The sequence below is a fragment of the Anomaloglossus baeobatrachus genome, chromosome 2 (assembly GCF_048569485.1).
Source record: "Anomaloglossus baeobatrachus isolate aAnoBae1 chromosome 2, aAnoBae1.hap1, whole genome shotgun sequence".
NCBI lineage: Eukaryota > Metazoa > Chordata > Amphibia > Anura > Aromobatidae > Anomaloglossus > Anomaloglossus baeobatrachus.
The window spans coordinates 146,974,611-146,995,970 of record NC_134354.1 but is presented as its reverse complement, the minus strand read 5'-3'; the positions used below and the strand labels follow the sequence as shown (position 1 = coordinate 146,995,970).

Below are 21,360 nucleotides of genomic sequence, written 5' to 3'. Positions count from 1 at the left end.
ACACACACCACACACCACACACACACCACACACACACACCACACACACCCACACACCACACACACACCACACACCTCACACACACACCCACACACACCTCACACACACACCTCACACACACACACACACCTCACACACACACACACACCTCACACACACACACACCTCACACACACACACACCTCACACACACACACACCTCACATCGCATTCACATACTCACAGCATCCGGCGATATCGCTTGCTTCTCGGCCTCGATACTATGCTGTTGTGACCTTCCAGGACCTGACGGAGGATCACATGGCCAGAGGCATGTGGTATCTCCGGATGTTGTGAGTGTGAGCGCGTATGTGCGATATCGTCAGTGTCTGTGTGTGTGAGTGGATGCGATCGGGTGTGTGTGAGTGGATGCGATCGGGTGTGTGTGAGTGGATGCGATCGGGTGTGTGTGAGTGGATGCGATCGGGTGTGTGTGAGTGGATGCGATCGGGTGTGTGTGAGTGGATGCGATCGGGTGTGTGCGAGTGGATGCGATCGGGTGTGTGAGTGTCGGCAGAGGAGCACGGCGTGCTGGAGGAGGCTGGGAGCGGAGAGGCTGATCATGGGGGAGGCTGATGCTGAGGGAGACTGGGAGGGGAAGGCTGATGCTGAAGGAGGCTGGGAGGGGGAGGCTGGGAAGGGGAGGCTGATGCTGAGGGAGGCTGGAAGGAGAGAGGCTGATGCTGGGGGAGGCTGGAAGGAGAGAGGCTGAGGCTGGGAGGAGAGAGGCTGATGCTGGGGAAGGCTGATGCTGAGGGAGGCTGGGAGGGGAAAGCTGATGCTGGGGAAGGCTGGGAGGACGGAGGCTGGGAGGAGAGAGGCTGATCCTGGGGAAGGCTGGGAGAGGGAGGCTGACGCTGGGGGAGGCTGGAAGGAGAGAGGCTGATGCTGGGGGAGGCTGGAAGAAGAGAGGCTGATGCTGGGGGAGGCTGATGCTGGGGGAGGCTGGGAAGAGAGGCTGATGCTGGGGAAGGCTGGGAGGAGAGAGGCTGATGCTGGGGACAGAGAGGAGAGGCTGATGCTGGGAGGAGAGAGGCTGATGCTGGGATGAGAGAGGCTGATGCTGGGAGGAGAGAGGCTGATGCTGGGGGAGGCTGGGAGGGGGAGGCTGATGCTTGGGGAGGCTGATGCTGGGGGAGGCTGGAAGGAGAGAGGCTAATGCTGGTGGAGGCTGATGCTTGGGGAGGCTGATGCTGGGAGAGACTGGGAGAGGAAGGCTGATGCTGAGGGAGGCTGGGAGGGGGAGGCTGGGAGGAAGGAGGCTGGGAGGAGAGAGGCTGATCCTGGGGAAGGCTGGGAACGGGAGGCTGATGCTGAGGGAGGCTGGAAGGAGAGAGACTGATGCTGGGGGAGGCTGGAAGGAGAGAGGCTGATGCTTGGGGAGGCTGATGCTGGGGGAGACTGGGAGCGGAAGGTTGATGCTGAGGGAGGCTGGGAGGGGGAGGCTGGGAGGAAGGAGGCTGGGAGGAGAGAGGCTAATCCTGGGGAAGGCTGGGAAAGGGAGGCTGATGCTGGGGGAGGCTGGAAGGAGAGAGGCTGATGCTGGGGGAGGCTGGAAGGAGAGAGGCTGAGGCTGGGAGGAGAGAGGCTGATGCTGGGGAAGGCTGATGCTGAGGGAGGCTGGGAGGGGAAAGCTGATGCTGGGGAAGGCTGGGAGGACGGAGGCTGGGAGGAGAGAGGCTGATCCTGGGGAAGGCTGGGAGAGGGAGGCTGATGCTGGAGGAGGCTGGAAGGAGAGAGGCTGATGCTGGCGGAGGCTGATGCTGGGGGAGGCTGGAAGGAGAGAGGCTGATGCTGGTGGAGGCTGATGCTTGGGGAGGCTGGGAGAGGGAGGCTGATGCTGAGGGAGGCTGGGAGGAGGGAGGCTGGGAGAGGTAGGCTGAGAGAAGAGAGGCTGATGCACACACACACACACGCGCGCACTGCACAACACACCACACACCACACACACACACACACACACTGGGAACCACAAACAACTGCCCTACACAGACACCCACACACACAGACAACGCTGCACACACACAACACCCAACACACAAACACCGCGGCACACACAAATATACGCACATACCGCACACCACACACATTGCACAAAACATACCTCCCCCCAAAACACACCACAGACACACAAACCGCGCAACACACACACACACACAACGCTACAGACACACAGCGCTCCACAAACATACAACACCGCTCTCACCCCCCGTCACACCCAGACAACACCCAGAACATGTACAGCGCCTACACAAACACTTGGTAACTACACACAACAACATCCATCTATCTATCTATATATATATATATATATATATATATATATATATATAACAAAAATCATACATGAACTACACAATACGTAAATTCTAGAATACCCAATGCGTAGAATCGGGCCACCTTCTAGTAATAAATATAATCCACCAGTGTGTAATCAAGTCTCCCTGCTCTGTTATAGTCTCAGGGTTATGTTTAAAGGGAAGGTGTTGCGGTTTTTTTATTTTTGTATTAAAAATAGTGATTATGAAATCAATTATTTCTAATACAAAATGAAAATCGCAGCTTATTTAGTTTTTATTTAATTCTTATTTTACTGGAGGCACTGGGGGCTGCCATGCTGGATTTGCCGTGTGTGTAATGACAGTAACTCATTAGTTTATGGCAGCCCCTGTGCATAGAGAACAATGGTCGGTATGCGACCCCATGCAGTACGTTACAGTGGGCGTCTGCTGTGACCTGGACGCGCCCCCTGGGCTGTCCAGATCACAGCAGAGGGAGGAGATCAGCGCCAATATTGTGGAGCTCACAGCATATGCTGTTTGCTCCACTTTACCCCTGTCAACCGCCGGGATGTGTGAGTACGGGCTGCCTCCCCTCCCGTTACTGTCTCCGATGACATCCCATCCCTCCGTTCTCCCCAGCCCCTGCTCTGCCCCCGCTACTGCCGCCGCCCCTCCACCCCGCCGTTACCATCTCCAATGACACCCCCCTCCCTCCGTTCTCTGCCCGCCGCAGCTCCCCCCGCTCTGCCCGCCGCAGTGTGTGTGTGTGTGCGCCACTGCATGCGAGTACCTGTTTGTGTACCGGTGATACTGTCTACTGAGCCGTGTATCTAATCCTATCCTGTGTGATACTGTCTGCACAGCTGTGTATCTAATCCTATCCTATGTGATATTGTCTGCTGAGTTGCGTATCTAATGCTATCCTGTGTGATACTCCTGCTGTCCTTGGTGACACTTTAGACATTTGTGGTCATCAACAAAATGGCTCTGCATTATGTCGCTACATGTCATTCTCTGTTATCTGTTGTAAAAACTCAGATTAGGAGGGGGAGGCGTGCCCTCACACACAGGAGAGCAGACTCCGCCCACTTTACTGCAGGCTGTAATGTGAGCTTTTTTTACAGTGGGATTTCTGTAAGATTTCAGCAGCTGCTCCCCCTAGTGTTTAACAGTGGAAAATATCAAACTTTAATTTATTTTTTATATTTTGCTCAATTAAAAACAAATCTTTAAACAAAACATTAAAACATTATTACTTTACATTTTTTCAGTTATTGTTTTTTTTTTTTTTTTGAGAATACTTTCCCTTTAAAGCACAGAGAGCATCATGAAGACCAAGGAAAACAACAAGCAGGTCAGTGATACTGTTTTGGAGACGTTTAAAGCCAGATTTTGTTGCAAAACGATTCCACAAATGCAGGAGTTGTTCTGGTCAGATGAAACCAAAATCAAACTTTTTGGTCACAATGCCAAAAGATATGTTTGGCGTAAAAGAAACAGCTCATCACCCTGAACACACCATCCCCACTGTCAAACAAGGTGGTGACAGCATCATGGTTTGGGCCTCCTTTTCTTCTGCACGGACAGGGAAGATGGTTAAAATTGATGGGAAGATGGATGGAGCCAAATACAGGACCATTTTTGAAGAAAACCTTTTGGAGTCTGCAAAAGACCTGAGACTGGGACGGAGATTTGTCTTCCAACAAGACAATGATCTTAAACATAAAGCAAAATCTACAATGGAATGGTTCACAAATAAACGTATCCAGGTGTTAGAATGGGCAAGTCAAAGTCCAGACCTGAATCCAATCAAGAATCTGTGGAAAGAGCTGAAAACTGCTGTTCAAACGCTCTTCATCCAACCTCACTCAGCTCCAGCTGTTTGCAAAGGAAGAATGGGCAAGAATTTCAGTCTCTCGATGTGCAAAACTGATACACACATACCCCAAGCGACTGCAGCTGTAATCGCAGCAAAAGGTGGCGCTACAAAGTATTAATTTAAAGGGGACGAATAATATTGCACGCCCCACTTTTCAATTTTGTTTTTTTTTTAAACGTTTAATCAATAAATTTCGTTCAACTTCACAATTGTGTCCCACTTGTTGATTCTTCACCATAAAATTTAAATTTTTATCTTTGTTTGATGCCTGAAATGTGGGAAAAGGTTGAAAAATTCAAAGGGGCTGAAAACTTTCGCAAGGCACTGTTGGATATATAAAATATATATATATATAATATCTATCTAGGAGTTGCATGGCTTTTCAAATTATTATTTTTTAATAGAGCCACAGAGGATTGCTACACTTCCTGCATTAATTTTTATATATTGGAAATGTATTTTTTGACTGGGGCAGAGCTAGAGACAGTAGTGGGCCAGTGATGTCTTCATACACTGTACATTCTAACATACGGTAATACATATATTTTATTGCCAATTTCCCAACAACCAAGGTGGCATAGCAGACCTAATCAGAGTGTTAGAGTCAGAGCTGATGGGTTCTATCTACACCCAACGATCACATGACTTCTGGGTCCCGAGAAGGAGGAAATGTCAGTGTTTCCAATATAGTATACCGTATTTTTCCGGAGTATAAGACACACTTTTTTTTCCCCCCAAATGTTGGGGAAAAGTGGGGGGTGCGTCTTATAGTCTAAATGTAGGGCTGCGAAGAATGAGGGTGCTGCAGGTCATCGGGGGCACGAGCAGGCTGCAGCAGCGCCTGCCGTGACCACGTGGGCCCACTCATTACATATGCATGCCCATCCTCCCGCCCATCTCTCAGCGCTGATACCGGCGCTGATAGGTGGGCGGAGTGATGGGCGGGGGGGGGGGGGGGTGTGCGCGCATACTAAACAGCCAGCCCGCATGATCACCCCTGGCAACTACAGCCTGGAGTGATCATGTGCGGCTGTATTCACTGCCCCCCCGCACATCATCATCAGAGCGGGGGGCAGTGAATTAGTATACTCACCGTTCCCCTCTAGCATCGCGATGTCCTCCTATCTGTGCCGGCCGTGCTGTGTGGAGACTAGTGGTGCTCACAGTGATTACGTCATCGCTGTGCGCATGTGTCCACACGTAGCCGATACAGACAGGACGACATCGCGATGCTGCAGGGATCGTAGCCGGCTCCACACAGTGCTGCTGGCACAGACTGAGGAGGAGCGACGCTGCATGGAGCGAGGAAAGGTGAATATAAATGTTTATTTTTTTTTTTCTGTGTGTGCTACAGGATGCCGGACATATAGCAGGATGGGGGCATATATAGCAGGATGCAGCCATATACCAGGATGTGGTATATAGCAGGATGGGAGTACATACCAGGATAGCGGTATATAGCAAGATGGGGCTATACCAGGATGAGGGACACACACACACAGCAGGAGGGTCATTACAAGGATGGGGTACCTTAGTAGAGAATTTGGGGACATTACCCCCATAATAGTGTCAGCAGCAGATCCTCGCCCCATAAGAGTGTCATGACCACATTTTTTGCTCAAAATTTTATTTTCCTTCTCTAAAACCAGGGTGCGTCTTATGGTCCGATGTGTCTTAATAGTCCGAAAAATACGGTAATACTGCTTGTTCAGCGCTATGTGTACAGCGATTGGAAAGGCAGACAAAGTCATAAACCATCCAACAGCCAGCTCCTCGATGCAGCAGCTGAGTCGACATTGGCGTTTTAGAACTAGTTAACCTACTGTTTTTCCCCTTTGGATACCTTTGTTCAGAATAGCAAGGTACTATTCCAAATGGTTAAAGAAAAACAACATTTTATACTTAGGGTATGTGCGTTCTGCCGTAACAAATATTCTGCAAGCGTTGTCACTGCATGTGCGTTTCAAAACGCATCCAAAACGCTGAGTTTTGGATGTATTTTGACTGCAGAATTGATGCGTTCTGGATGATTGCTCTGCCATAGACAGAGGGAAAAGCATCCAAAATGCACAAAATAAGGGGACATGTTGCTTTTTTGCACGCATCAATTATCTAAAAAAATTTGGCACCCAAAATGCTGAGTTTAAAAACGCAACGTGCGCATGGAATTTGCTAAATTCTCAGACTTCGTGGAGGATGTAGGACGCATGCATTTACACTGCAGTTTAAAACGCTGCGTAAACGCATGAAAAAACGCAACATGCGCACATAGCTTTAGGGTACACGCGCACGCTGCTTCTTTTTCGTGTTCACAAACTGCAGCCAAAACTGCACCTTGTCAGAGAGCCTGGAAATGTCAAAAAAATGTAGCTGCTTTTTTGGTGCGTTTTTGGCTGCAGTTTTGTCAATTGTTTCATGTATTTTTCCAGTTCAAACAAGCCCATAAAGCTTGTTGAATTGAAAAAAAAATAAAAAAAAAAATAGAAATAAATTAAAAAAAAAAAACTGGCGTGCGGTCCCCCCCAATTTTAATGCCAGCCAGATAAAGCCATACGGCTGAAGGCTGGTATTCTCAGGATGGGGAGCTCCACGTTATGGGGAGCCCCCCAGCCTAACAATATCAGTCAGCAGCCGCCCAGAATGGCCGCATCCATTAGATACGGCTGTTCTGGGACAGTACCCGGCTCTTCCCGATTTGCCCTGGTGCGTTGGCATATTGGGGTAATAAGGAGTTATTGGCAGCCCATAGCTGCCAATAAGTCCTAGATTAATCATGTAAGGCGTCTCCCCGAGATACCTTCCATGATTAATCAGTAAGTTACAGTAAATAAACACCCACCTGAAAAAATCCTTTATTAGAAATAAAAAACACTAACAAATTCCCTCGTTCTCCCATTTAATAAGCCCGACAAAGCCCTCCATGTCCGGCGTAATCCAGGATGGTCCAGCGTCGCATCCAGCTCTGCTGCATGGAGGTGACCGGAGAAGAAGCAGACACCGCCGCTCCGGTCAGCTCCACGCAGCAACTGAAGAGTGCCGCACGATCAGCTGAGCTGTCACGGAGGTTACCCGCGGCCACCGCTGAATCCAGCGGTGGCCGCGAGTAACCTCAGTGACAGCTCAGCTGATCGCACTACTGCGTGGAGCTGACAGGAGCGTGAAGGACGGGACTATCAGCGGCGGCGGTGGCAGCGAGAGGGGTCCATCATCTCCCCTGTGCGTGCACGCTGGGGACAGCGGTACTTCGGGGAACACGTGAAGGACGGGACTATCAGCGGCGGTGAGAGGGGGATGGACATTGGCAGCTGAAAACATTGATTTTTCCCTCTCGCTGCCGCTGATAGTCCCCCATCCTCCACATCATCTCCCCTGGGGACAGCGGTACTTCGGGGAACACGTGGAGGACGGGACGGGACGGGACCACTTGCCTGTTACCTCACTTCCTGACAAATCACCTGCGTTTTTGGTACCAAAAACGCAGGTAGAAGGCAGGTAAAATGCACCACTTTTGATAGCATGCATTTTTCCTGCGTTTTTGATGCCCTCATTGATTTCAATGGGTGACAAATGTTGACAAAAACGCAGGAAGAATGAACATGCTGCATTTTTTTGTCACAAACTTTTGACAAAAAAAAACGCTGACAAATAAACTGCAATGTGCGCATGACAAATCTGACTTCTCATAGACTTTGCTGGGAAGTCAAATGTCAGAAAGTTCTGCTGACAAAACTGCAGCCAAAAAAGCAGCAAAAAAAAAAAAAAAAAAAAAAAAAAAAAAAAAAAAGCAGCGTGCGCATGTAGCTTTATATGTCCCTTCAATTGCCTGCAGATCAGTGGGGATCCAGGTCTTAAGATGCCACTGATCGATCATAAGACCTCCGTAAGAAGGGCGTAGCTCGGGACACAGCTCCTGCCCAGAGTAGACTCAGAGCTGGGGACTTATTCAACAAAGGTTATGCTTTTTGCAGAACAGGGTTGGATTTTTTTTGATATCGCAGATAAAACTTGGCACAACGTGATGAATGCTGCTGGCTTATACATTTACTCTTATAAGCAGTACTAGGATGGGCACATGATATTTTTCTTTTCTAAAACAGGTAAGAAGGAAAAAAAAAAAAGAAGAAAGCAAGATACATACTTGATAGTCTCGTAAGCCAACCAATATAATGTCCGATGTGTTTATCCAGACCTAATAGAAGGAAAAAAAAAAAGACATTTGTATCAGAACTAGTAGAAAACTGACAATGGCTTTTTAATCCCCAAATTAAAATGAATGGCTGCCCATTTAATTGGACACGCTGGGCTCACCAGAGAGGCTCCATTCAGACTCAGTGTGTGAACCCCTTTATGATGTTCAGATGACAAAGGGAATTTGTAACCAGGTTTTTGCCACCTAATCTGAGAGCAGTATAATGTAGGGGCAGAGATCCTCATTCCAGCAATGTGTCACTTACTGGGCTTAGTGTAGTTTTGATAAAGTCACTGTTTAATCAGCAGTAGATCATCATTAGAGGACTACTTGCCCTGCTGCCAGGTAGTCCAACATATTCATGAGCTCTGTATAACTGCTAGATCTGCAGCAGAGAAAACATTGATTTTATCAACATGACAGCAAATCGCTCAGTAAGTTACATCGCTGGAATCAGGGTCTCTGTCTTTACATTACGCTGATCTCAGATGGGGGAAGCAAAAGCCTGATTACAAATTCCCTTTAACTCCTTTACGACCAAGGACGTAACAATATGTCCTTGGTCATGTCGGGGTAAATCACTGCCGGCTGCTGCCGTGAGACAGCCGTGATCTCTGCCGATTTGAGCAGCAGACATGTGGAGCTACCAGTTGACCCCTTAGATCGCAGTGTCAAAATGTGACAGAGCAATTTAAATGGCCGATGTTCCCTGCTGCCATCTCGATCACGAAAAGCTAATGGTTGCCATGGTAGCAACTGGTCATATGATAACTCCTGTCACAATCATGACGTAGTTCCTGTAAGAGTTTACATAGCGTCGGCTCTAACAGAAATGCTACATTTCTGCTGATCCGAGCTGTGCAGCTCTGATCAGCAGAAATGAACAAGTGATCAGACCGTGCAGTGATTAGTAAAACACACACACAAAAAAAAAAAAACAACAAAAAACTTAACATTTCAAATCACAACCCATTCGCCTCATTGAAAATAAAACGGTTAATAACAAATATACACATTTGGTATCACTGCGTTTAGAAATGCCCAATCAAAATATAAAATCAATTAATCTGATCAGTACACGGCGAAAAAAAAATAATAATTCCAAACGCCAAAATTGCGGTTTTTGGTCGCTGCAATTTTTTTTAAAAAAAAATGCAATGACAGGCAATCAAAACATAGCATCCGCACAAAAATGGTATAATAAAAAACATCAGCTAAAGACGCAAAAAAGAGAATTTTGTTTACTTACCGTAAATTCTTTTTCTTATATAGTTCCGTATTGGGAGACCCAGACCATGGGTGTTTAGCTTCTGCCTCCGGAGGACACACAAAGTACTACACTTAAAAGTGTAGCTCCTCCCTCTGAGCTTATACACCCCCTGGAGAACCAGATCTAGCCAGTTTAGTGCAAAAGCTGAAGGAGAATAGCCACCCACAAGTAGAACCGAGCAAGAACCGGAACAACCGGAGACTCTGTCCACGACAACAGCCGGTGATAACACACGGAACAAGAAAATTGCCAACAGGCAACAGGGAGGGAGCTGGGTCTCCCAATACGGAACTATACGAAAAAGAATTTACGGTAAGTAAACAAAATTCTCTTTTTCTTTATCGTTCCTTTGGGAGACCCAGACCATGGGACGTTTCAAAGCTGTCCCTCGGTGGGAATAAACAGAAAAAACTAAGAAGTAGGTGGAGCCTAACTTCAGAAGTGGGCGACAGCCGCCTGAAGGATGCGTCTGCCCAAGCTCGCATCTGCCGAAGCATGAGCATGCACTTGGTAGTGCTTCGAAAAGGTATGCAGGCTAGTCCAAGTGGCAGCCTGACAGACTTGTTGAGCCTGGTGCCTAAAAGCCCAAGAGGCACCGACAGCTCTGGTCGCGTGTGCTTTGAAAAGCTTGAGAGGTGCACCGCCTAAGCGCAGCGGAGCGAGACACATAAATCCGGAGAGCACGCACCAGATCCAGAGAATGCAGCGCTTTCTCAAAGCGATGAACAGGGGCCGGACAGAAGGAAGGCAAGGAAATGTCCTGGTTAAGGTGGAAAGGAGAGACCACCTTAGGAAGAAAGTCCGGAGTCGGACGGAGAACTACCTTGTCTTGGTGAAAAACCAAAAAAGGTGACTCCGAGGAGAGCGCAGCCAAATCAGAGACTCTCCTGAGAGAAGTTATGGCAACTAGAAAGGCCACCCTTTGAGAAAGACGATACAAAGAAACCTCCCTAAGGGGCTCAAAAGGGGGTTTCTGCAATACCGTGAGGACCAAGTTAAGGTCCCAGGGATCCAAGGGCCGCCGGTAAGGCGGAATGATGTGAGACGCGCCTTGCATGAAGGTGCGGACCTGAGACAGCCGAGCAAGATGCCGCTGGAACAGCACTGATAGAGCTGAGACTTGTCCCTTGAGAGAGTTGAGGGACAGTCCTAGCTGCAGACTGGACTGTAAAAAAGACAGAAGGGTCGGCAACGAGAATGGCCAAGGAGGATGGCCGGAAGAGCGACACCAGGAGAGGAAGATTTTCCAAGTCCTGTGATAGATCTTGACGGAGGAAGACTTACGGGCCAGAGTCATAGTGGAGCTGACTTCAGGAGGAATACCAGAAGCCGTCAAAATCCAGGACTCAAGAGCCACGCCGTCAAATTGAGTGCCGCAGAATTCGGGCGGAAAAACGGACCTTGCGAGAGTAGGTCTGGACGATCCGGAAGATGCCACGGCATCTCTACGGACAGTTGGAGCAGGTCCGGATACCAAGCTCGCCTGGGCCAGTCCGGTGCAATGAGGATGACTCAACGGCCCTCCATTCTGATCTTGCACAGGACTCTGGGCAAGAGAGCTAGAGGGGGAAACACGTAGGATGGACGAAACTAGGACCAATCCTGAACCAGAGCGTCAGCGGCGAAGGCCTGAGGATCGTGGGAGCGAGCCACGTAAACCGGAACCTTGTTGTTGAGACGGGATGCCATTAGGTCCACGTCCAGAGTGCCCCACTTGCGGCAGATTGACTGAAACACTGCCGGGTGCAGGGACCACTCGCCACCGTCCACGGATTGACGGCTGAGATAATCTGCCTCCCAGTTTTCTATGCCTGGGATGTGGACTGCGGATATGGTGGACTTGGAGTCCTCCGCCCATTGAAGAATGCGTTGGACCTCCAACATTGCCAGGCGGCTGCGTGTGTCGCCTTGGTGATTGATGTAGGCAAACGCTGTCGCGTTGTCTGACTGGACTCGAATGTGCCTGCCCGCCAACAGGTGGTGAAAGGCTAGGAGAGCTAGAAGCACAGCTCTGGTTTCCAGCACATTGATTGAAAGGGCTGACTCGGACGGAGTCCAAGTGCCCTGTGCTCTGTGGTGGAGATATACCGCTCCCCAGCCGGATAGGCTGGCATCCGTGGTGAGAATCACCGAGGACGGAGTCAGAAAGGAGCGCCCTTGGGACAGGGAGAGGGGTCGAAGCCACCACTGAAGAGAGCTACTGGTCCGTGGCGACAGAGCCACTAACCTGTGTAAGGAGGAAGGCCGCTTGCCCCAACAGCGGAGAATGTCCAGCTGCAGGGGGCACAGATGGAACAGGGCAAAGGGAACCGCCTCCATGGACGCCACCATTTGACCCAGCACCTGCATCAGGCGCCTGAGGGTATAACGGCGGGGCCGCAGCAGAGAGCGCACCGCTAGCCGGAGAGACTGCTGTTTGACTAAGGGCAACTTCACAAGTGCCGGCAAAGTCTCGAACTGAATCCCTAGGTACGTGAGACTCTGGGTCAGAGTCAGGGTGGACTTGGGAAGATTGACAAGCCACCCGAATTGGGCTAGAGTGGCGAGAGTGAGCGAGACACTCCGCTGACAGTCTGCGCTGGATGGAGCCTTGACCAGAAGGTCGTCCAGATAAGGAAGCACTGCCAACCCCTGGAGGTGCAGGACCGCAATCACTACCGCCATGACCTTGGTGAATACCCGAGGGGCCGTGGCTAACCCGAAGGGGAGAGCCACGAATTGGAAATTATCCTCTCCTATCGCAAAACGTAACCAACACTGGTGTGACACTGCGATTGGCACATGTAGATAGGCATCTCTGATGTCGAAGGACGCCAGGAAATCCCCTTGGGTCATAGAGGCAATGAATGATCGCAGAGACTCCATGCGAAAATGCCGCACCCGGACATGCTTGTTGAGAAGCTTGAGATCCAGGATGGGCCGGAAGGTACCGTCCTTTTTGGAACTAGGAAAAGGTTTGAGTAAAAACCTCTGAACCGTTCTCGAGCAGGAACTGGTACAATCACACCGTTTGCCTGCAAGGATGCCACGGCCTGTGAGAAGGCGGCGGCCTTGGAGCAGGGGGGCGTTGAGAGAAAAAATCTGTTTGGCGGGCTGGAAGAGAATTCTATCCTGTAGCCGTGAGATATGATGTCTCTCACCCACTGATCTGAGACTTGCTTTAACCAAGCGTCGCCAAAGTGGGAGAGCCTGCCACCGACTGAGGACGTGGCTGGAGCGGGCCGAGAGTCATGAGGAGGCTGCCTTAGTGGCAGAACCTCCTGCGGACTTCTGCGGACACGCTTTTGTGCGCCAGTTGGATTTCTGATCCTTAGCTGAGTTAGCGGACGAGGCGGAAGGCTTAGAGGATGACCAGTTGGAGGAATAAAACCTCGATTGATTCCTACCCTGGGCGGGTTTCCTTGTCTTGGTTTGTGGCATGGAAGAAATCTTCCCGCCAGTAGCTTCCTTAATGATTTCATCCAGCTGTTCACCAAACAGCCGTGAACCAGCAAAAGGGAGCCCAGCAAGAAACTTCTTGGAAGAAGCATCTGCCTTCCACTCTCGAAGCCACAAAATCCTGCGGATAACAAGAGAATTAGCTGAAGCCACCGCAGTGCGGTGAGCAGCCTCTTGAGCATTGCAGACATGGCATAAGATGAAAAAGCTGAAGCCTGAGAGGTTAAGGTAACCATCTCAGGCATAGATTCCTTGGTGAGGGAATGCATCTCCTCCAGAGAAGCAGAGATGGCTTTGAGAGCCCACAATGCTGCAAAAGTCGGGGAAAACGCGGCCCCCGCAGCTTCATACACAGATTTGGCCAAAAGGTCAATCTGACGGTCAGTGGAATCCTTAAGTGAGGTGCCGTCAGCCACCGACAACGGTCCGGGCTGAGAGCCTAGACACCGGAGGGTCTACCTTTGGGGAGTGAGACCACTCCTTGACCACCTCAGGTGGAAATGGAAACCGATCATCAGAACCACGCTTTGGAAAGCGTTTGTCAGGGCAGGCCCTGGGCTTGGTCACAGCGGTCTGAAAACTGGAGTGGTTAAAGAACACACTCTTCACTCTCTTAGGCGAGGTAAACTGATGTTTTTCTGCCAAAGAGGGTTGCTCCTTTAACACTGGCGGATTGAGATCCGGCACAGAATTAATAGAAGCAATCAAGTCACTAAGATCTGAGTCACCCTCAGAGAAATCGATGGGATACATAGCCTCCGAGCCACCCGTGAGGGCATCCTCCTCATCTTGCGAGTCAGCTCTTGAGACAGAGCCGTGGGATGAGGAGGGGGAGGAAACCCTGCGCCTTCTCTTAGAAGGACGGGGTCTGGGACCTGATGATGAATCCTCTGTGAGCTCTGATGGACGGAGGTCAGAGGATAGGAATCCTCTGTCAAGAGTATTAGAGGCACCCTGTGAGGAGGGCTGATGCATATTCAAAGTCCTGGACAAAAGTCCCATGGACTCCGCAAATTGACTTGGGATATGAACCTAGAAAAGGACTCTACCCAGGCCGGGGGTCAGCCACAGGTGCAGCAGCAGCCTGAGAGACCACTGGGGGGTGAGACTCCAGGCTATGGCACCGCCAAGTTAGAGCAACCATCACAGTGTGGATAAGTTCTCGGCTCAGGCAGCAGGGAGCTTATACGCAGTGCATACTGAATAAAGCTTTGGAGCCTTGCTCCTTGTGTGAGACATGCTGCTGGAGTGGGGGCTTTGCAGAGAATGAACCCCAGGGAGAATATACAGAGGTCACAACCGGAGACCGGCTGTGGCTTACCAGACCGCTGGGCGCGGTGTTGTGTGCCCTCCAGATCCCGAAGCCCGGTCCCCCAGTGCACAGCACCTCAGCAGAGATGCAGAGTGCAGAATGTCCCAGAGCAGAGTGAACTCTGCGTGAGAATTGGCCACCGGAGCGAGGAGATGGGGCGGGACTAGGGGCGTTCCTATAGGAGAGCGGGAACTGGAGGGCTATAGAGACCTGCAGGGGAGGAGGGACGCCCCAGCAGTGGGGAGTGTCCCTCCCCTGTGTAGAACGGCCGCTGGGAGGAGCCGAGCCTGTCCCTCTGCATGAGTGACATGCGAGGGCAGGAAAACGAAACTAGGCATCCGGCAAAGCCGGGGCCTAAATTTAAGCGGCGAGGCCGACAAGCAGGCACCATCGGCGCGGTTCTCAGGCAAAAGCTAGAGAACCCGCCGGAAAAGGCAAAATAATCATATACAGCATACTCTCCCATACAATAAAGAACCGGGACCCCCCAACACATAAACGTCTCAGGTACTTAGCTGCTGAGACGCAGGGCCAGGTCCCTGGGGATGAGTGCTCCGGTCCAACAGGATCCTCAAGGGGCTGTGGATGGAGACCTGTCTCCTGCCAGGCATTGAGACCGTGCTGGCTCCCACTTCAAGCCAGAGCCCAGGAGGGCTGGTGAAGGAGCGCGGCATGTAAGGCTCCAGCCTTGGAAATCAACCTCAACAACACCGCCGACACAGTGGGGTGAGAAGGACATGCTGGGAGTCCAGACTTGGACCCGCTTTTCTTCAAACTCTTTCCAAAAATCAAACAAAATCAGATGAGAATGCATGTGTGGATGTATGCCTCCTGAACACAAAGCGATAAACTGGCTAGATCTGGCTCTCCAGGGGGTGTATAAGCTCAGAGGGAGGAGCTACACTTTTAAGTGTAGTACTTTGTGTGTCCTCCGGAGGGCAGAAGCTAAACACCCATGGTCTGGGTCTCCCATAGGAACGATAAAGAAAAGTAAAGCAGTCACTGATCGCAGATCCCAAAAATGAGAACGCTACGGGTCTCATAATAGCGCAAAAAGACAGGTTTTTTTTTTTTAACCCTTAGATAAAAGTATATATACACGATTGGTATCTACGAACTCGTACCAACCTGAGGCATCACACCAACACACTTTCACTGCACTTGAATTTTTTTCCCATGTTTTCCAGTACACTATATGGTAAAACTAATTTCTTCATTGAAAAGTACAAACTCGTCCCACAAAAAAATAAGCCCTCATATGGCTACATTGACGGAGAAAAAAATTAAATAAAATTACAGCTCTCGGAAGAAAAGGAGAAAAAAAACAAAACGAAAAATGGAAAAATTGCCCGGAGGTAAAGGGGTTAAGGCTGCACTCACACTATCATAGATACTCATGTGGGGGAATTGCAATGATTATGCAAATAACACTTGGAGAAAACTCTGACAAGACCTTAGTGTGATCCAGTTCTCTGGCATGCGAGAGCCAGGGAACACGGTCAGGAGAAGGAGGCGAACAAAAGTTCTCCATCTTCTTCATTCTATATTATCCAAGAGCAGTCTGCTAAATTCACTGTTACGGGTGAGTGCCGCCCGATATAGACTGCCCTGTACAGCATGCTGAGATTTTTTTTTTTCTCATGCCGAACCAGCACGAGAAACAAAGCGCTGATTGGCACTGCTCCACAGTATAACGTTGGGCCAAGTGCTATCTTCGATAAAACATCGCATTGCTCTCGTCTGAGCCATATTGTGGTGTGAGCGCATGTGTACAGAGCATAGTCATGTTTCCGGAGGTCGTCATTTCACAACAGCTGGAGACTTACAGATCGGAGCCCACTGCTGTACAGCTTCAGTGCACAAGAGGCTTATGGTGGCCAACACTCCATTCTGTAAGGTGATTCTTACCTTTTTTTCGCAGTTTTCCTCTAATGTGACATAACCTCTTAACACCATCAAAGCACATAGCCTCCAGTCCTGCCGTTACCCAACATCTTTATGACTTGTGCATACTCTGTGGGGATAGAAAGATACAAAACATGCTTAAGCATTGGAAAAAGCGAGACCACACATTATATAGCTGACATTTATACAGAAAATAATCAACATATCCGAGGTATACACAAACTGGTACAAGGAGCAGATTAGGGCTAGAAAGGTAAACTGTGCACTGCAGTCCCAAGGCCCAATCACAATGGTTAGATAACCCTGTCACACCTGTCCCTGGTCATATCAGCCTGATGAAATCAAGACAATATCTAGCTGAAACTTGACAAGTTTCCAAGGTAGACAAGGTCTAGGAAATGCTGAAGGGAGATCGTAAAACAAAAACAAAATCCCTAGTCACACTTAGGCTATGTTCACACTGGGCGTTTTTTAGCTATGGATTTGCCTTGGTTTTATGTAAATCCATGCTAATAAAACGCTGGTTTTTATAGTCCCAGCAAAGTCTCAGATTATCAGATTTCTGAAATCTCATGCACAGACAAACAAGTCAGGATTTTTCCTGAGGTTTTGTGAACCACCTCCGTTTTTGCTGCGTTCTGAAAAGAATTAACATGTCAATTCTTTTCAGCGCTTTTGCTATGTTTTTTCACCCTAGTGACAGCTGGACTCGCAGATACCCTGTGAGTCCACCTGTCACTAGATACCTGGACATGATCCAGGGTATAGGGCCAGCACTTAAATGGTGGTGGGGTTAGGGTGATTGGAGCAGGTGCGGTATATTTACCGAATCCCTGGCGCAGCTGTACCTCCCACGGCTCCAAAACTTCCCCGCTCATTCCATATTCACTGCTTTCATCTGTGATTGGTTGCAGTCAGACGCGCCCCCAGCATCTGACTGCAACCAATCACAGACCTAGTCTGCGGGTCTATACAGAGAATCAGTGAGCCGCTCATTCAGCGGTGACTTCACTCAGTCTATTCCCAGTCACAGGTATCATCAGCTGTGATCGGAAATCACCCGAGTGAAGTGACCGCTGATTGTGTGGCTCATTCATTCTCTGGAGCTCACAGCGGGCAGTCCAGTTCTATGGCCGCTCACTGTGATCTTTAGATGTAGCAGAGCTGAATCGCCGTGGGACCTCATGTGGATTACGTCGGACCTGCAGGGGCGATTATGAGGTTAATAAAGTGGTGAAAGAGGTTTTTTTTATATTTTATTTCAAATAAAGTATTTTTTCCATGTTTAGTGATGGGGGCATCTCAGATGCCTGCCATTACTAATCTAGGGCTTAGTCACAGCTAGGAGCTGCGATTAACCCCTTATTACCCCAATTGCTTCTGCACCAGGGCAATTCGGGAAGAGCCGGGTAAAGTGCTGGGATTGTCGCATTTAATGGATGCAACAATCCTGGGAAGCTGCAGGCTGATATTTTTAGGTTGGGTCTCTCCATCCTGAGAATACCAGCCCCCAGCTGTGGGCTTTATCTTGGCTGGGTTTCAATATTCGGGGAGACTGCACATGTTTTTTTTTAATTATTTAAATAATTTAAAAAAAAAAAAAAACAAAAACAAAAGAAAACAGCATGGGGTGCCTCTTATTTTGGTACCCGGCCAAGATAAAGCCCACAGCTGGGGGTTGCAGCCTGTATGCTTTATCTGTGCTGGGTATCATAATATGGGGAGACCCAATGTAATTTAATTTATTTATTTTATACTGTACAACAGATCCGCAGACTCCAGTGTGGGGGGGGCGGGGGGGAAGCAGTGAATATGTATGAGGTTAGTGAGCGGCACCGGAAGTAGGAGGGGCCGCGGGAGCAGGTACAGATGATCCTAGAATGTATGGGCCCCTTCCAGGTTAGTGGGTGCGACAAGGTGGGTTAGTGAGCTTGTCCAGGTTTTCTCCCTTCTACCACAATCATACTTCGCCCCCTGCCCCCCATGTGATAGGGGCCTGTTGAAGACGTCATACCTGGAAGGAGCCCATACACTCTAGCATCTACCGGAGATTGGTAAGTATAGCGTGCTTGCTTTCCTTTTTTTTCTGACTACCTTATTTATGTATTTCTCTTTTACTACCCGAGTGCCAGATCCAGGTCAATACCGGCCCGGTCCAGCACTGGTACTCTTGAACCCTTGCAGGTCTTGAGATCAGAGAAAAAACGCTGTAAAACGCAACAAAAACCGTAGATGACTCCCAGGAGACAACCTGCCACAAGGTCAGATTTTGGTCAGGAAAAAACGCTGCAAAAACGTCCTGTGTGAACATAGCTTTAGGCTTACTTCACACATCTGTGCAAAATCCAAACGTTTTGCATGGTTCCTGGTGAAGGTGTGTATGTGCGTGTTCCCTGTGCTATCTGTGTGACATTCGGATAACATGAGCAGGTATACTTACCTGTCCCTGCTGTCGCTTCTGGGTCCGCAGTCAGTGCAGTGAATATGCATGAGGTATAATGAGTGGGACTCAGAAGCATCAGCAGCGCCGGACATAGGGAAGTACAAAAATTCTTTATTTTTATGTGACCTGTGTTTCCTCCGGTACATGTCACACTGATCACATCAGTGTGCGGTCCGTGTGACATCTGTTCTGCAGGCAGAAAATGGACATGCTGCAGTGTGTAAAGCACAAGGACATACGGTCTGTGGGAACAAATGCGTGACCAAGCCCATTGACTTTAATGGGTCTACGTGAGAAAATGGACATCACAAGTACTGGAGATACAGATGTCTGAAGGAGGCCTAACAGCTATATCATTTTCCACAGGAATATTAGATGTTAGATTTTACACCTGCAATCTGAGAAGCATAAAGGGTTTCATGGCATGTATGAAAAGCTACACTGAGCGGACGTGCTGCTGCCCATTCACTTATATGAATAACCGGTGCATATTACTTTACCAGAATTATGAATGAGATTTAACTAAACCTCATTCCCAAACTGTGGAGAAAAAAAATCAATAGCACAACCTGCCCCGTATAGCTGGGTGAATTCTACAGGACAAAGTGCATCTCAGCTTCTGCCAAGAGTAAGGAGACATGGACAGAAAATCAGAACTTCTCTACAGCATACATCTATGTGGATTTCACACTGTGGAAGTACACCGTCCAATGTGGGAATGAACACTCAGGTTACGCTCCTGTGTGTGAGAAATCCAATTTGTACATCATATACCATTGCATAGGGGTTATTCCAGTGGGATGGGAATTAGGGTATCACAGGCTCCCCATTATAAGGCCTATTCAGACCAATGACCTCCTTGTAGAACCTCTCACCTTGCCCATCCTCTTTAAATACCAACTCTCGCTTCTCAGATTCGTTTTCATTCTTACCACGTCGTCTGTTTTTACCTCCCTTACCTAAAGACGGAGGAAATAAAAAAAGGAAGTTAGGCAGTGAGAAATTATCACATAGCAGGTAGATATGTAGCCACAATGGCCCATAGATAATGGACAAAGTGGTCTTTCAGAACTAGAAAGTGACAATTTTGACTGCTAGATTGCATAAATAGCATGCGGAGCCTTTAGTCGGCGGTGTATGCTGGGAAGATCTCCCGGTGTAGGCCTCAATGCAAGGCTTGGACATCACCTGTAATAAAACATAGCACAGCACATTTTGTTAGTAGTGGCACACTGTACCGCAAACATCAGGCTGCTGCGCCGGCACACTGTACCGCAAACATCAGGCTGCTGCGCCGGCACACTGTACCGCAAACATCAGGCTGCTGCGTCGGCACACTGTACCGCAAACATCAGGCTGCTGCGTCGGCACACTGTACCGCAAACAACAGGCTGCGGCGTCGGCACACTGTACCGCAAACAACAGGCTGCTGCGCCGGCACACTGTACCGCAAACAACAGGCTGCTGCGCCGGCACACTGTACCGCAAACATCAGGCTGCTGCGCCGGCACACTGTACCGCAAACAACAGACTGCAGCGTCGGCACACTGTACCGCAAACAACAGGCTGCGGCCCTTTCCCTTACAGTTGAAAAAGGAATACCAATGTATACTGGCCAGACAAGAGGCCAAAACTGACCTCTCACATGTGAACAAAGCCCTATGGATACATTAAAATTACACTACACATACTTTATACAATATGTCAAAAGTTGGACTAACCGACCGCACAGAGCCTGAATGTAAAATATACCACCCTCCAAAAGGAAAAAAACCTATCACCTACATGGGCATGCAGATCAGATGAATAAAATGATACCTTGACATACAATGTCTAATTCTCGAGAATAAGGAGCATTAACAGTGTGACATGTATATCTGAAAAGCAGACTGTCTGTCATTACATGTCTCACACTGCTGACACCCTGGCTGGCAGATTCTCAGATATCCAGCCATTAGATCTTAATATATCATCGACATATTAAGAAAATGTGGATTTCTTGGTAATAAGAAATTAGATGACATATGAAGGTATCATTCAGCTTCCTATGGCTTGCGTGCCCATATAGACTACTTAGGAGGGCTTTTCCTACTGACAAATTTTCTTTAAAGGGGCTGTCCACTGCTAGGACAACCCCTCTCATTCGACATGTTTCCCCAATTAGTGTCCTAGTAGTAGACAAACCCTTTAACTCCGCTTGTTGGCAGAAGTCAAGCTCCTGGGTTTCCTTTTAGCTTATATAGATTCTGTAATGTTTCCTTCACATTAACATTAAAGCACTACTAGATCAATGAAAAGACCCTATTTGCCCCCCGCAGACTCCTCTGACTTAGTAGGGTGAGTCGGTTTGTGCAATATGCAGAACTATTGCCTGATTCTGCATAGTGCTGATTGCCATAGGGGTCTTTGGGAACTCGCTTGTATCACCCACGTGCCTCTAATGTTATACGGAGGTTTCTCTTGGTTGTATTCCCTAGGAACGTGGGAAAAAAATAGTGTGGGATTATTATTTCATTGCATTAAGTATGTATTTCCCTACAACACTGCAGTATTGCAGAGAGAAAACCACTACTTTGACACCTTTTTGCCCACACACCCACAGC

The 21,360-nt window shown here is 48.8% G+C and overlaps 1 protein-coding gene across 1 annotated transcript in view; it reads right to left on the bottom strand.

Annotated features, from left to right (window-relative positions):
• EIF1AX (eukaryotic translation initiation factor 1A X-linked) overlaps positions 1–21,360 on the bottom strand; it is a 43,000-nt gene that overhangs the window by 13,893 nt on the left and 7,747 nt on the right. Inside the window, 4 exon segments of the mRNA XM_075335417.1 lie at positions 8,339–8,391; positions 16,321–16,384; positions 16,386–16,423; positions 19,633–19,716. Coding sequence (XP_075191532.1) covers positions 8,339–8,391; positions 16,321–16,384; positions 16,386–16,423; positions 19,633–19,716 — 239 coding nt within the window.